The following is a 17095-nucleotide window of genomic DNA, read 5'->3' on the forward strand; positions in this document are numbered from 1 at the left end:
AGATAATAATATATATTATAGGCGTATGCAAGTTACAGACCAGATTAAAACGTGAGACCGCTTTAGTTTTCAAAGAACTTAGACTGGTGGCGGCTGAGAGTCTCAGGCCCTTGAGAACTGGATGTGATCACGCCTGATCCAAAGTCTTATACAGTCTTCTAACTGGTACAGAAACGGGCAGCAGATTAACAAATGCATTACACTTAAATGACTTAAATCGATCTGCTTTACAATTTAAAAAAGGGGTATATTGAAATTGGGCATGAATATAACATAAATTTAGCCAACCCTCAAATGTTTATTTAAGCACATTACAACTCCACATTGTTCTGTTTCTTTTATCAGGAGATTGTTACTCTTGCGGAATCCACACTTTCCAAACTGGAAACATAAGGTAACATATTTTGGATGCCACTTCCTTCCCTAGTAAAGAAGATCTTAACTCAATGTTTTTCAACTGGGGTTCCCCAGAGCCCACACATTCTCCAGGCATCCCTCAAGGGTTCACCAAGTACAGAAGAATTTACAATGCATCAGACGCACCATTAGAGAGGGTTGGGGATCCTTACAATGCATCTGATCTCAGATGTGCTTTTAGAGGGGGTTGGGGTACCGCAGAATTTCACAATATAAATTATAATGTTCCTTAACCCCCCCAAAAAAAAAAAAAAGTTGGAAACCACGGACCCACTGCCCTCTGGTGATGCCTGCAGCAGTAAGAGTAGCCACTTTCTGTCTAGGTGTGTCATGAATAGCAATTCAATAGTTTACAGGCACCATAAGCCTGCAAGGGGAAAGAGACAGGTTTAAATGGTTCAGCTGGACTTCGATACACAAGATGTGGTTGTATTAGGAAGCGTCTCCTCCCCCACTCTTACCTACCCACAAATGTGTTGCCAGATTTTACCTGCACATATGGCTTCATAAACATGATTATTGTAAAGTGTTTTGGAATTTAAAGAGAAACACGTATGCGATTGGAATAGAGCGATAGGGATATGAAGGGATTATTTTGATGATGTTCTTTCCCATTAGGGCATCCCGTTACACCATCAGCTTGTCCTCCCCGAAGACGCGTTAATAAACCGGTTTGTGTGCACCGTGACAGATTCATTTGAACCGCTGTATAATTTTCAACAAATAAAACAAGAGAAAACGTGACGTTATGCAAAAGTTTTTTTTTATCCCTCATATTACATCTATTTGCACAGACCAGGTCAGAATTGATAAATACAAGTTAAGATAAAACACCTCTGCTGCAGCACAATGCTTTTCAGCCTGTTCCCCTGGCTAGTTCAGACATTCCTACATTTATTGTGGGGGGGGGGAAGCAGCATGGAGCTCCTGTGATATGTGGGTGAACCTGACATACAGTAGAAATCACATGGCAAGGCCTTACCTACTTTCTCCCCAAGCCCATCACTGTAAACATCGGCAACAAAATATTATGCAGTGGAATTTCCAGCCCCATGGGTCTCCTCCTCTAGTCAAAACACCGAACGTTCACATGAATAGGTTCAGCGGTGGTATTTGTATTTCCATTTACTTGGTACAGGCTTCCTGCACAGATATGGGGGGTTTGTCCATGTGCTTTCCAACACTGGCTTTGCTTGCTGCTTTTGCAATATTTTTGGTCAGATTGACTAAAATCGGTGCCAAGCTTCAGCGCCCAGTTAAAGGCTCATGCAAACTAATGGGTCTTAACGTTGCACAGTCACCAAGCACTGTTGAGCCTGCCTATTTCTCTCCCATTTTATCTGTCAAAAGAGGCCTCTAATCAAACCATCATCCCCTGGGATGGAGAAGATTGTTTTAGCTTTTAATATGGAGCTGAACACTTCCCTAGCACAGGGATGTGACTTCACTGCATAGTGATTATGGGCCAATAACTCACTTCAAGTGCTAGTACGAGCCTCAGTTGGTTGCTGCTGGGCCCCCATCCCCTTTTCTATTGTATTAGGATAAGGATACCTTATCTCCAGGATATCAGTACTATGATCTGGTTGCAGAATATTTATTAAAAATCTAAACTTGAGAGAAAATTCAGACTTTGGTCAATGGCTGTAACAATTTCAGGTCTAATATCCACCCCGTTTCATTCACAAAATACGCCTTTTTAGTTTCTGGAAATGTAAAAATATAATTTTAGACTCATTTTGAGTACGTGCAACAGGTCTGTAATGTTCTGAAGCAACACAATTACTCGCCGACCTCGCATAGCTGTCATTATGTTAAACATGTCCATGTGAAGAATGGTTTTCACTGAGCAAATGTTTCACAGGTTATTGCTTCTCACAGAGCTAAAAGAATCCCAATTGGAGGGCTAATCACACGGGTGGCCAACTCCAGTCCTCAAGGGCCACCAAACAGGTCAGGTTTTCAGGATATCCCTGCTTCGGCACAGTCAGTGGCTCAGTCAATGACTGCACCACCTGTGCTGACGCAGGGATATCCTGAAAACCTGACCTGTTGGTGGGCCTTGAGGACTGGAGTTGGCCACCCGTCTATCATACAAATGGAAGCATTGGAAGATTGCTTCTCGTGCATGGACAAGAATCTCCAAACCTAGCAGGAGGAGGGGTTCCCTTTACAGTATGTTACATAACATAAAACTTTTAGAACACGATAGAGCAAACGGACATAATGGTTTGATAAATTATATAGCAGTCTTAGGCTGCGTTTATAGTAGTGGCGACGCTACAGGTGCCGTTGCTGTAGCAAAAGTTGCACACAGGTGTGCGATGTCGCTGGCGGCAAGGGGCTATGTGATTGGCTGCTGCCAGTCACGTGGTGCGGCTGTCTCTGGAAATCTCATTCTTTTGACTACAGCGATTTTGGTAGCTGTGACGTCACACGTCGCGCCCACTATGGCCGGTCGCTACGGACTACATTAAGTTGCTTTGCGGCTGCACTCTGTCGCCAGTACTATAAACGCAGCCTTACACTCAAGAAAAATTCTGTACAAATTCTATGCTTGAATTTTACAGCTAAGGCACACCAGGTGTAGAGAGCTGCTATTCCCCATCAGCCCACACATGGAAGCAGCATCCATATGTCACAGGAAAGGGATGCTGGGCCGATCACTTAGGTGTTCGTTTGTCTTTGTGGGTGTCCGGCTTCGGACTGGTGTACTTTGCTTTAATGGCTGCTTCCCAATGCTTCTTTTCCATTGTGTAAAGGCGCATGGCGGCCTGAGCATCTTGGATCTTAAAAATAAATAAAACCCCAGAATAAATCAGAGTGGTAACCTACCATCATGTCAGGCACAGCCTTGAAGAACAGTGGGAGGTATGTAACAGTGCAGACATGTGAATCCTTTGTTTATATATTATCCTAGGGCATCCTATGTCACATCAGCTTTATGTGCTGGTGCTTTTGGAGCCCAAAAGTTTTAGACGGCAGGATACTTAAGAGTAGGGTTGGTTTGTCGATATTATACTTTCAAAACTATGTAGAAGGAGCGGCTCTGTGAGTAAAGACACTGACTGACACTGAGATTGCTGCAGGGGAGCCTGGTTCAATTCCCGGTATTGGCTCCTTCTGACCTTGGGCAAGTCACATTATCTCCCTGTGCCTCAGGCACCAAAAACATAGATTGTAAGCTCTACGGGCAGGGACCTGTGCCTGCAAAATGTCTCTGTAAAGCGCTGTGTACAATTAGCAGCGCTATACAAGAACATGCTATTATTATTATTATCATCTTGTAAATGCCACAGGAAAAAAGAAAACCTGGTTGGGGGCTACACAAAACAATCATCAGCTCTGTAAAAGCACCGCACCCACTCAGGGGTGGAATTAATGAGGGATTGTGAGATCACAAAAGAGGACAGAGGACAGTTGGATGCTGGAACGAGGGCCCCAGACAATCACTATGAGGGTCTGGGTTAGAAAGTGATCTAGTCAAGATAGGTGTCGGGAATTGCGGGGATTAGAAGACTAGTGTCCTACACACACGCAACAATCTCCCCTGAAACAGATGCCCTATACGCATCAGTAGCGGTGAAAGGACAAAGAGCAGGATACCTACCGAGCAGTGTTCACCAGTCTGAACCTTCACATTCAGGATCTTCTCACACAGCAGTTTAAGCGATGGGCGCCCACACTACACATAAAAAGGAAACGTGAGGTTAGTAGGTTGGTGACCTGGTCATTACGTTTGATACACAGCCATGGTTTTCCAGCTTCCCCTCACAAAAAAAAGTGTCCGTTTAGGTCCTCACTTTGAATTAAATCACTTTGACCTTTGTGTGTTCAGCTCATATCTATCAAAAGAGAAAAAAAAGCACCAACACATTCTCATGTCATCCAACCATCTTTTGGTAGTCTTGGTCTTTTAATTCTCCTTGTAATTTCTTCGTGCGTTATGTCCGGCCCACTGCCATTTTTAATTTCTTCGCCCCTGTCATGTCAGACTGGTTTGGTTTTTAACCCATTCATTTTTTTCCCCTGTCTCTTCGGGGAAATACCGAACATACATCTCTCCATGTTTACAGTTGCCTGATGCTTTAACTATCTTTGCATTTAGGGTCCACATTTCTCACTCATACGTGAGCACAGGCAGCGTACACTAGGTCGAACACTTTCCTCGAGGCAGTGGACGGTACCGTTGAAAGATTGTCTTGCGCTCCATCCTATTGATTTTCATTAAAAAGATTCCCATCCATTGCCGCTTGCCAGCCAAGGTAAACAGGTCTTCCACTTCTATTCCAAATTTGCAGAGTTTACACCTTTGTTGATCCCTTTAGTCTTGCTGAGATTTATATGGAGCCCCACTTTCCTCGGGTAATTCTCAGATTTGTTGCAAGAGGTCTTCTGGACGTGTGGCAAAAATAAGGCCACCCGCAAATCATATTTAACAAGTATTCACTGTGGATTTTGGTTCCATTTTATTCCCAATGCAAGGGCTTGAACAATGGAAGTGTTGCAGTGAAACACTCCTAGTGACATGGTGTCTCCCTGCCACGCTCCCTTGCTCATATTTCTCTTGCTGGAATCTGCACCCAATCGAATGGTTCATGTGGCATTCTCGTCAATGTTCTTTATAATATCAAAGTACGCTTCTTCAACACGGTCGTAATGCATTTAAAACCACCGAGGTGTAGAACGAATCAAGTTACATAGTAAAACGCTTTTACATAAAGCTACAAATCCCAAGGAGAAGTTGGTAGATCGTATTCATTACTTTGGGAAATAACTTCAGGTAGGACTTGGATGTGGTCCATTGTGTTATATCCACTGCAAAATCCCGCTTGTCCTATAAGCTGGGCGAAGTCCAGGGTCTGCTGCAGCCAATTAACGAGTCTATTCAGAAAAATCTTGCAAGTGATTGGCAGTAGGGCTGTAGCTCTTGAGGTCTTCCTGCTTATGGACGAGGATAACTATGGCATGTCTCCGGTGTTCTGGAATTTTCCTCTTCAAGCAGCATGTATGTAGTGTAATATGGGACAGCAGCAAAGCCATAACACCTCACGGCTGTTACTAGAGAACATGCACTAACCAGAGAACTGACAGCCCGCATTAGAGAAACTTAAACAGCTGTAATGCCTTTTCTTTATCATAATTCTAATGGATCGACCATCCCACACCCTTTCCTTACCTTCACCCTCTGTTTAAAGGGTTTGTATCGCTGAGTATCCCGGATAGCCTTCTTTGGGTGGTCCAGGAAGAAGATCTGGATGAAGGTAGAGGAAAACAAATACATTTAAAAACAAAGCACTTTTTGCCAAAGAAAGACTATTAGTTGCAAACCGCAAACAGCCACGGTTTGTGCACTACGTGTAAATAAGCACTGGCCAGGAAGGGGGTCTTGAATGGTAACTTTACCCTGTCTCTTGCTTATTGCCACAACACTGTGCAGTAATACCAGTACTGCATCCAGCTATAAACAGAATGTAGATCAAATAACGTACACATTATGGGAAAGAAAGAATACATGGGTCATACAGTCTTCATCTATGTACCTCCCAATGTAGTAATATGCTGCAATACAGTAAGGAGAGCGTGACCACTATTTAACCATGTCCCATACCTTCAGATCGTTATGCACAGCATGTCCCACTAAGACACGTCCTCGGAGAATCTCCGACACCTCTTTCTGAACAACCTTAAACTGTTCTCCTGAAACACAAAAAAAAACAGAAGATCCTGTTCACCCCAAACTGCCCAAATCAGAGACTCCCACAATGGAATAGTTGTTATAAAATTCCAGGCATCATAAATTCCTGCCCCAATGAGATTATCAATGACATTGCAAAGTGACAAGAAGTGGACAGTGTGATTTCAACCAGGTTCACCCAGATCAAAAGGGAGTTTTCTTGGCACTAAACCACTCCTTCAGCCCATGTTTGAGAGGTTCCCTACCATGCCTAATGTTCTGAGGTCGGATGCCGCTCACAGCTGTCCTGTAGTTTGTGACTCGTTCCGTTGGCTTGATGTACTTATCGTACACACACTTCCCGAAGTGATTGACGATGGACACGCGAGCCAATATGCTTTCTTCTCCGTCCAGCCCAACCCCCACCATCTCACAGTCCATGGCAACAGTCTTTGTGAGCCTGGAATAGGAGGAGGAGGGGGTCTCATGAGCCCAACACAGCAAATAAAAAGGCAGAAGGGCAAACACAACCCATGTGACATCCTGACCCTCTTCCATCAGGCAAAAGATGAATGCCCTGTGTGGTATCCCCAAACATGTGTTAGAGGGTTAGTATATATAAATGAACACAACTGCCCTTTTATTAGGCAAGGCTGCATGTTACATGCAGTAAGAAGTATAAAGGTCGTCATATTCTGGACACCAAGACAAAAGGCACCTATATCCAATTAAAGGTTTGTACCTCCAACCATAAGGTGACAAAACAGTAGGGACTTGTGGCTCGTACATTCCTTCTTTGGCAGGAAAAGTGCATCAATTAGATTGTAAGCACTTCGGAGCAGGGACTCCTTTTTTTAAATGTCACTTATGTCTGAAGTGCTTCTTCCCGTCATGTGTTATTTGTATTATTTGTTATTTAGATGACTATCATGTGTATTACTGCTGTGAAGCGCTATGTACATTAATGGCGCTATATAGAGATATACATCAAAGGGAGCTACACATGCAGGCAAACTAGAAGACGTGTATTAACTACAGTCACAGTGCTGGTATTTGAGAGATTTTTTTGGGAAGATCCAAAACAAACAGTGCATCAAAAAACCTGTGTGCACAAATGCTCAAGGGAATACTAGCAAGTGTTGCTTAGGTAACTGATTGAATAGTAAATACGTTCACATCAATTGATACATCATGGGTCCCACAAAGTGAGGTAACTCCTTGAATCAGTGACTATATCTCTAGATATCAGATGTGACTAAAGAAGGCTGAAGTCTCTCACAGGGGAAAACTTGATGTAATCAGTCTGTATTGCTCACAATCCCATGTATGGCATATGCAAAGACAATCATAATGGTCCCCATTGCTTAAATGACTTGGACAACATCCGTTGAGAAAGAGACTGTTGAGGTACTCACGGGATCCCCGCGGGATGTGAACTTCTGTTGGCGTGCTCCTGCCGTGAAGACTAGGTATAGTTGCAAAGACGAGATGGCGGTGCACCGCCAGTATAAAAATAACCCAGGGCTGAAACTAACAGCGGTAAGAAAGATGTATTGGCACATTATGAAAACAGGATAAAAACACAAACGCTTTTCGCGCCCGACTGCCACTTTATATCAAGCGACAGTCAGGCGCGAAACACGTTAATGTTTTGTATCCTGTTTTCATAATGTGCCAATACATTTTTCTTACCGCCGTTAGCTCCAGCCCTGGGTTATTTTTATACTGGTGGTGTACCGCCATCTCGTCTTTGCAACTATACCTGGTTATTTATGAGAAATGGTCAAGAAAATGATTTCGTTCAGATTCCTTCAAATACTTTGTTCCTCCCACTACTGAGACGTGTGCAACATTAAAAAATAAAAATATAACCCCCCTGACTCCAGGAGAGAATATCAAGGAAGCCTGGCCTCCCCCCCCTCCCACCCCCCACACCTATCCATCCATCTCCCACCCCCACTTGTTTGTCTCCTTCCCTCCCCCCCTCTTTTTCTTTCCCCCTATAGGAAACAGGAAAATGTTTTTGGTCACTATATGATTGTATTGAGTTGAAGTGTTATGGGCTCATGACATTTCTGTATGTACATTAATATGTGAACGTGTCCAATAAAAAAATTGGTACAAATAAATAAATAAAAATATAGTTACAATAACCAGAGTGCTGAACATTAAGACAAGTTTCATTTTGTGCGTCAACAAATAGAATTTAGAATGATGCAAGTTTCCACCTCACAAAACCTTTCCCCAGCGTTGGGATCACTTACCCCTCAAAGGCCCGCTCCTTCACCAGCACCCTGTCCACAGCAGAGGAATTCTCAGGGACTCCTTGCATCGTACGAGCCATCCGACCTGCGTCTGGCCCCAGCGCGGCCTCTATGTCGTCCGGATCTACATCATCAAACCAGAGGTCCGCTCTGGGCAGCACAGGGAACATGTGTTGAGAGAGGTTATGAATGATGATAAACACTACAAAATGGCCACTGTAAATCCATGGCCATTTTTATTTATTATTTACAATAAATCCCCGTCCCAAAGAGTTTACAGTCTTAGGCCCCGGACATGGTGACATTCACAGCGCTGACGCTAGTGCTCTCCTGCTCAAGCAGGAGCTTTTTTGTGTCCCTGCATGTGCGTCAGTGTGCGCGCTTGTGAGCCGGGCGGGAGGCGGGGCTAGCGCTGATGTCACGTACTGCCATTGGCTTTTGGCGGTCACGTGACTGGCCCTGCGCTTCCCCCAGCGGGAAAAATTAAAATGTGCTGTCGGCTGCAATTCCACACGCCTCCGCACGCCTGCGGAAGCGCCATCTAAAGCCGCGCTCAATAGGGATGATGTTTCCCCTCAGCGCGGCTCAGCACGGTCTTTTTGACCATGGCCCTGGCCTAAAGTGTGTACCAATATTCACTTTCAACACTCGAAAATAAGCGGTGTGTGGGGATGCTGGGTCACCTGCTCAGTTAAGGTTCGCAAAGACAGAACTGCCCTCTTAGCACGTTAACTGGAAAGCAACAGGTTCTTTCTGCACAAGACCTGCAATTCCACTTCCAGAGCATGTATAAATCATACCGCGACACTACTGTGAAAGGACAGAACTTACTGTGTGGTCGGAAGCCCATTGCTCGGTTGAGATTTCTTTTTTTGGACCTTGGCCTCATCTTTTCCCGTCTCTTCCAGGTTTATCTTCCTCTTTCTCCTCTTTTGTTCCGCTCCCTTCTTATCTTTGACACCTGTAGGAAACGTGCTCGGACTTCCTTTGACTTCCTGCGCGGCAGGTGATACCACTGTCACTTGGCAGTTGGTTTGGGGGGCACCTTGTTTTGGGATGGGTTCCTCATGTTTCCTGTCTGAGGCTTTCTGCTGTTTCCTGGGGACTTTAGATGATGTGGAACTTGGCGCAGAACTGCTTGCCTTCTGTTTCAACAGCTAAACCGTTAAAGAAAACACATTCAGTATGGGCAAACTGAACCCAATAGGATCCAACACCATAAATACGTTGTGACTTTCTGCCCATGCTTTTAAATAAATAAAATACTGTCAGCATATGCAGTGCTGCACACAGAAGAGATTTAAAGGGCATGTAAACTTCTGACCATTTCTGTTTTGATGCCCAAGGCGATAAAGTGATTTGCCAGAGATCACAATGGAGGTCAGACTGGTGCTCAAACGGGAACCTGGCTCCTGAAACTACTTGGATCTTTGTTTCCAGTGAAACTATAGTGGGCGATTGTACCAGGCTGCTAGTGGCGGTTGTGTGGGAAAACACGTGATCCAAGGTGCAATATATTCACTAGATTGCAACCGCTATTACCGTCCATGGTGGCCACTAGACTCAATGCCAGCCATTGGCAATATAGGCTATAGTGCAGCAGTGAATATACCCCATAGCTCCTGATGGAGTGTGCTAAATGGTCTTACTTTGTCTTTAGCTTCTAGATTTACCCCATCAGTGCTAGAATGTTCTGCAGTTACCAGAAAAAAAAATAACAACGAGGAAATGCGATCTAGAAAACACCTCACTACGAGGAACGAAACATGAACATAAGACGAGGCCACTCATACAATGATTACACTAAAAGGTGCTTTTTGTCTCTTAAGTTTCTCAGGATGGCATATTCCTCATGTGATATGAGGGGTACTCAGTAAATTGGAGTGGAGTACTGATTTACACACAGATGCAACCCTCCGCTTACCTCTTGCAGAACCTTCCAGTTGGATGAGAAGTCCTGGGGAGTTTTGGGGAGCAGCAGTGGAGAAACCTTATCTTCGCTCTTCTTTGCAACCTTCTTGATGTTTTTCCAGAACCTCTTCTTTTTCTGTTTTTTTGTCTGTTGATCAGTATTTGTCTTTATCACAGAGTCACTTGATGAACACTTCACCTTTGCCATTCCAGCCTCCTCATTAGTGAATCGGGAAAAACACGGAATCATTTCTGTAAACAGAATTGGAGGATTTACTATTTAAGTAACCTATTACCATGTACAGTAGCATCCAAGAATTAAACAGATATATTTTAATGTATCTAGTGCCTGCAAAAACTACATTTCTGTCTATAACCAATGTATGTATGAGAAGGCTATACATAAGTTAACGTTTTCTGCTGAACAGTCAGCATTACAATTAATTACGTAGAAATATATAGCCAACGTAGAATTTAATTAACTAAAATATGAAAGCAAAACAGACGATGTTTATTAGGAATCCCACAGCAAAAACTGCAGTCCAGCGATCAGACGATGACGAAACGCTGGTCAAGCTCTCAGGCCATATATATCGGAGTGCATCCAGTCAAGCTATCAGACATACATCATGTAGCGTCCCATTGTCATGGCAACGCGGCGTCATTTGACGCCGCTCAGCCATTTTCACAGGAGCTGCACGGGAGACACTCGAAGTTGCAAGGGATAAGCAGGTGAATGGTGGGAGGCACCGCAGGTAATGCTGGGATTATTGTCCATACGTGGCCACGTGCGAATGAGGGCACAGCCGCGCGCGCATTCCAGCAGCCCAAGCGATTTGTGAACTTGGCTGCAGAAGATCGTAAACGCGCGGCGGACATGTCACGAAGCTAGTTCGCTCTCATTGGCTGAACCAGCTCACGTGCGCTGTTGTCACGCGGCAGCCACCTGAAAATACAAAGTTTGTTGTATTTTTAAAACGCTACTTCATCAACGCGCCTCTCTGCCTGTAGGCATGCAGGCACAGGGGTAGCTCCCATAAGAAAATACAGAGGAGTTGTTGGCGGGGGCGCGCGCATGCAGCTACGCCGGTACCATAATCCCAGCCTAAGACTTGCAAGCGGGTAAAGTGAGGGGGGATGGGGGGAGTGACTTTTTTTTGGGGGGGCGAGTGTTTTCTTTTTTTTTACAATTTGTCGGTGTGTGTGTGTGTATATACACACACACACACACACACACACACACCGGCTGGATGATTCAGATATTAAAGTACATGTGTGTTTGTCTTGTGTAGCTTTATGTGTATGCAAGCACGATTTACAAACATACATGTATATTTATTTATAGCGCCATTAATGTACACAGCGCGTCACGCAGTAATACAGCAGTAATACACAGGACATGATAATATAACACATAATGGGAATATGCGCTTCAGACAAAAGTAACATCAGGAAAACTCCCTGCCCCAAAGAGCCTACAATCTAATTGACATACATGTGTCAATCTCTGTGATCACGTGTCCGCCTGTACATACATATGTACTTACATCCCCTGTGCACACAGACCTGGTCCCCTGTATACACAGTCACTGCCCAGCATACACTGGGGCTCTCTCCATGCCTTCAGCTCACAAGCTCAGCATGCAGGCAACCGGAAGCCGCCAATGTCTGCTTCCCTCCGTGCGGAAACAGCTACTGGAACACATCCGTTCCCACATCATTGCAGATGCACGTGTCCCTGGGCAGCCAGAGCGCATGCTGTATTTACCCCGCCCATCTGCGCTATGGTGCGTCCCTGGACAGCGAGAGCCTGTGATGTCTGCCACAGGGAGACTCCGTAACTCCTCCAGTGCCACAGCGGCCTGCAATCTAAAGCACTTTCCCTGCTGGCAACCTGGCACTGAACGGGTTAAAGTTTAAAAAAAATGTCTTTCTTGTGTACCCACCTGTATTCCCCCCCACACCCCTATTCCCCCCCCCCACACCCATATTCCCCCCCCACATCCATATTCCCCCCCCCACACCCCTATTTCCCCCCCCCACACCCCTATTTCCCCCCCACACCCCTATTTCCCCCCCACACCCCTATTTCCTCCCCCCACACCCCTATTCCCCCCCCCACACCCCTATTCCCCCCCCACACCCCTATCCCCCCCCATACCCCTATTCCCCCCCCACACCCCTATCGCCCCCCCACACCCCTATCCCCCCCCACACCCCTATCCCCCCCCCACACCCCTATTCCCCCCCCCACACCCCTATTCCCCCCCCCACACCCCTATTCCCCCCCCACACCCCTATTCCCCCCCCCACACCCCTATTCCCCCCCCACACCCCTATTCCCCCCCCCACCCCTATTACACCCCACGCCCCTATTCCCCCCACACGCCCCTATTCACCCCACACGCCCCTATTCACCCCCGCCCCTATTCCCCCCCGCCCACGCCCCTATTCCCCCCCGCCCCTATTCCCCCCCGCCCATGCCCCTATTCCCCCCCCCCACACCCCTATTCCCCCCCACACCCCTATTCCAACCCCCCACACCCCTATTCCACCCCCCACCCCTATTCCACCCCCCACCCCTATTCCACCTCCCCACACCCCTATTCCCCCCCACACCCCTATTCCCCCCCACACACCCCCATTCCCCCACACACACCTATACCCCCACACACCCCTACCCACACACCCCTATTCCCCCCCCACACCCCTATTCCCCCCACACACCCCTATTCCCCCCACCCCCCATTCCCCCACACACCCATATCCCACCCCACCACACACCCCTACCCCCCACCCCACACACCCCTACCCCCCCCCCACCCCCCTATTACCCCCCACACACCCCTATCCCCCCCCCCACCCCCACATGGACACCTGGCAGCCTCTCTTCTCCATCTTACTATATATTTCACATTGTAGCAATTTCCCTTGTGTATTTCAGGAAAAAAATAGAAGTGCATTGAAAAATTTCTATCAATTTGCTAAAGTTATGCCAGGCAAAAGAAACACTGTATCTGCTTCCAGCTTTTGCTTCAACACTTTGAATAAAATAACATTGACCATACTGTTGAGATTTATCTCCAGCACTTCAAATTAAGTAACTTAGGAACCAGTAAGGCAGGGGAGGCCAACTCCAGTCCAGGCCACCAACAGGTCAGGTTTTAAGGATATCCCTGCTTCAGCACTTTTACAACGACTTAGCCACCTGTGCTGGATCAGGGATATTCTGAAAGCCTGACCTGTTGGTGGGCCTTAAGGACTGGAATTGGCCACCCCTGAAGTAAGGAATATATTTAACCCCTTCATGGAACATAATTGTTTAATGTTTTTTTTTACTGGGGAGGAGGGTCATTGCCTTCCTAGTAACTATGTTGGGGAAAACAAAATAGCTGGGAAAATACTCTGAATGTGTGACCAGCAAAACACAGACTGAAAAAGAGTTTGCCAACTGAGATGCCAAGCAGAACTCTACTCACATATTGCCTAGTGCAATCTCTTCCATTTATTAAAGAGCGGTGAGGAATTCCTCGTCTGGATCAATATAAACACAATTGTGTATCTCAGTCGACTACATTTAACATAGGTAGAGCGCGATGGACATAGCATAGACTGTATGTCTTTTTTTTCAACCTCATCCACTTTGTTACTGTGTAACCTGTTAACCAAATTGTGGTCATTCCAAACCTGGTGGATATTTTGTGACAGAGGAAAGTGAGACACAATGACAGCCCCAGAGGAAGTATTTGATGCATCCTCTTATCACATAACTCATTGGTGGGTAACAGACAGCCCGAGGGCCACATTCGGTTCACAGGGGCTTTATCTGTGACTCCCAACCACTGCCCGTCCCATTTTTCCGCTATCCGCAGAGCAGGAGCATCAGAGATGTTGCTAGTCTGGATGGCCAAAGTGCACTAATAAATACTGTACTGCCTCACGCCTCTCCTGCGCTGATCGCTAGCTCCCTGAGGAAGGTCCTGGGGAGGACGGAAACGTTGGTTTCTGTACTGCTAGCTCCCTGAGGAAGGTCCCGGGGAGGGCCGAAACGTTGGTTTCTGTACTGCTAGCTCCCAGAGGAAGGTCCCGGGGAGGACCGAAACGTTGGTTTCTGTACTGCTAGCTCCCAGAGGAAGGTCCCGGGGAGGACGGAAACGTTGGTTTCTGTACTGCTAGCTCCCTGAGGAAGGTCCCGGGGAGGACGGAAACGTTGCTTTCTGTACTGCTAGCTCCCTGAGGAAGGTCCCGGGGAGGACCGAAACGTTGGTTTCTGTACTGCTAGCTCCCTGAGGAAGGTCCCGGGGAGGACCGAAACGTTGGTTTCTGTACTGCTCGCTCCCTGAGGAAGGTCCCGGGGAGGACCGAAACGTTGGTTTCTGTACTGCTAGCTCCCTGAGGAAGGTCCCCGGGAGGACCGAAACGTTGGTTTCTGTACTGCTAGCTCCCTGAGGAAGGTCCCGGGGAGGACGGAAACGTTGGTTTCTGTACTGCTAGCTCCCTGAGGAAGGTCCCCGGGAGGACCGAAACGTTGGTTTCTGTACTGCTAGCTCCCTGAGGAAGGTCCCGGGGAGGACCGAAACGTTGGTTTCTGTACTTTGGACAATAAAGATCACATTTTGATATTCAACTTTGCAGTGCCGTGTGTGTGTGTGTCTTGAATCATGTTGGCTCCCACTGATAGAACTACTCCTGATTCCAATTCCCCACATTGATTTACAAAGATGCAAATTCGCACTTACAGTTTTTAGCATATATATCGTTCTTGTGATATATACACAAAGTAACAGATCATTCATGTTGCAAAAAGACATGTCCACTGAGTGTAACCTCTGCTACACTTGTTAAATATGTCTGTGGATGTTATAAAGGGCATAATATTTAAAGGGAAGAATTGAGCACCAGAATATATTCCTCCACCAAGAGACAGATATTCTTACAGAGATTACAACACACATAACACACACACCACACACTTTTTTTTATCTGTTTTCCTTCTTGTCTCTCAATTCCCACTCTCACTAGTTGCACACTGGCTGTTATTTGACTTACACCCTTTCATTTAGGGAGGAGTAAGGGGAGGAGATAGGCAGTTAACTCCATGCTGGAAGCAGCCCTGGAAAGCCCACGTACCCTCATTATAGGCACAAACAAAACCTCCTCCTTACAGTTGACTGCCTCTTCCCCGGGCCTGCCAGCATGCTGTGGGCTGCACCGAAGGTATGTGAACCTCACACTGGGGACAAGTGATACAGTATCTAAGTAGATCATAAATGTGATAGTGACAAGAGCCAAGTGCTGCTCTGCCTCACTGAGCACTGTGCCTGCAGGGTACTGTGTTTCTGTATGTGCAAAGCTTAGGAAGAGCTGCAGTCCTACAGGACACACACTCAGTGCTGGGGAAGTACACTACCCAAGTAAGGCTATGTTCTGTTTATAGGGGAACAAGTACCCTATTGGGATTTGGGGGACAACGCAGTATTCATTTATTTGTATTTTTGTAATGTGAAACAAACACTGTTAGGCCAAAACAGCAGGTGTTTTGCAGTGTGTTGTGCTGTGCCCACAAGGCAATGTACTACTGTAATCTTAGTATAATACTCTGTGCTACTGTAATCTTACTATAATACTCTGTGCTACTGTAATCTTACTATAATACTCTGTGCTACTGTAATCTTACTATAATACTCTGTGCTACTGTAATCTTACTATAATACTCTGTGCTACTGTAATCTTACTATAATACTCTGTGCTACTGTAATCTTACTATAATACTCTGTGCTACTGTAATCTTACTATAATACTCTGTGCTACTGAAATCTTACTATAATACTCTGTGCTACTGTAATCTTACTATAATACTCTGTGCTACTGTAATCTTACTATAATACTCTGTGCTACTGTAATCTTACTATAATACTCTGTGCTACTGTAATCTTACTATAATACTCTGTGCTACTGTAATCTTACTATAATACTCTGTGCTACTGTAATCTTACTATAATACTCTGTGCTACTGTAAACACACTTACTATATACTCAGTGCTAAATATGCTTGTGATTATTGTAATCCACATTGTGAAGATGTGGCAAGTTTGATTAGAAACGCACAAAAGTCCACAAACCGCACTTTGTTTCACTTAATTTCTTACATTTTTGCATTTTTGATAACGATGCTATTTCCAATTTTTACAAAAAATTGTTCGTTTTGCTATTGCTTCAGCAAAGTCGCATAAAGTGTAACAAATGTTAATGGTTTCCTTATTTCGAATATCTAAAAAGCCAGAGAATTCTGAGTGAGTTTCATGGGGTTTTTAAGCTAATGGTGCACAGCTTTTTCTGTGCGAACGCATCCGTTTTTGCAATTTTCTTGCACGCCAAACGTGCCAAATTCATTAGTTTATAAGAATGTCCAGCGCTCTAAAACAGGACTGTACTCCCCTCCCCTGCTGAGACTCTGAGCCACCTGTGCTGAAGCTGAGACTCTGAGCCACCTGTGCTGAAGCTGAGACTCTGAGCCACCTGTGCTGAAGCTGAGACTCTGAGCCACCTGTGCTGAAGCTGAGACTCTGAGCCACCTGTACCAAAGCTGGGACTGATTGAGCCACCTGTGCTGAAGCTGGGACTGATTGAGCCACCTGTGCTGAAGCTGGGACTGATTGAGCCACCTGTGCGGAAGCTTGGATAGCCTGAAAACCTGACCTGTTGGGGGGGGGGGGGGGGGGAGGCTTGAGGATTGGGAGTGGAGCACTCCTGCACTACAATATATCAAATATTGCATGCTTTTTGTCTGTGAATATAATGTAAATATGTATCTCTCTTTGTTAGG

At 45.8% G+C, this 17095-nt stretch overlaps 2 protein-coding genes across 2 annotated transcripts in view; one reads left to right on the forward strand and one right to left on the reverse strand.

Annotated features, from left to right (window-relative positions):
• STKLD1 (serine/threonine kinase like domain containing 1) overlaps positions 1-1161 on the forward strand; it is a 21385-nt gene extending 20224 nt beyond the window's left edge. Inside the window, exons 19-20 of the mRNA XM_075582461.1 lie at positions 346-394; positions 1036-1161. Of these exons, the coding sequence (XP_075438576.1) occupies positions 346-393 (48 nt within the window). The 3' untranslated portion in view covers position 394; positions 1036-1161. The remainder of the gene's footprint in view (positions 1-345; positions 395-1035) is intronic.
• REXO4 (REX4 homolog, 3'-5' exonuclease) lies at positions 1159-11947 on the reverse strand. The gene is made up of 9 exons (XM_075582462.1): positions 11817-11947; positions 10283-10521; positions 9190-9515; positions 8359-8508; positions 6361-6554; positions 6029-6117; positions 5597-5671; positions 4028-4102; positions 1159-3206 (listed from the first exon to the last, which is right to left on the reverse strand). The coding sequence occupies exons 2-9, from the start codon at positions 10517-10519 to the stop codon at positions 3081-3083; spliced, it is 1272 nt and encodes a 423-aa protein (XP_075438577.1). The 5' UTR covers positions 10520-10521; positions 11817-11947; the 3' UTR covers positions 1159-3080.
• Between the last annotated feature and the right edge of the window lie 5148 nt (positions 11948-17095).

The sequence above is a fragment of the Ascaphus truei genome, unplaced genomic scaffold, assembly GCF_040206685.1.
Source record: "Ascaphus truei isolate aAscTru1 unplaced genomic scaffold, aAscTru1.hap1 HAP1_SCAFFOLD_2382, whole genome shotgun sequence".
In the NCBI taxonomy this organism is placed as follows: domain Eukaryota; kingdom Metazoa; phylum Chordata; class Amphibia; order Anura; family Ascaphidae; genus Ascaphus; species Ascaphus truei.

Excerpts from the sequence above, each read along its gene's own strand:
- REXO4 (XM_075582462.1), bottom strand. The coding sequence starts at position 10,519 with ATGATTCCGTGTTTTTCCCGATTCACTAATGAGGAGGCTGGAATGGCA. Across the intron at positions 9,516-10,282 it reads ACTGGAAGGTTCTGCAAGAG|CTGTTGAAACAGAAGGCAAG; the intron begins GTAAGCGGAGGG and ends TTAACGGTTTAG. Across the intron at positions 8,509-9,189 it reads AATGGGCTTCCGACCACACA|AGCGGACCTCTGGTTTGATG; the intron begins GTAAGTTCTGTC and ends TGTGCTGCCCAG.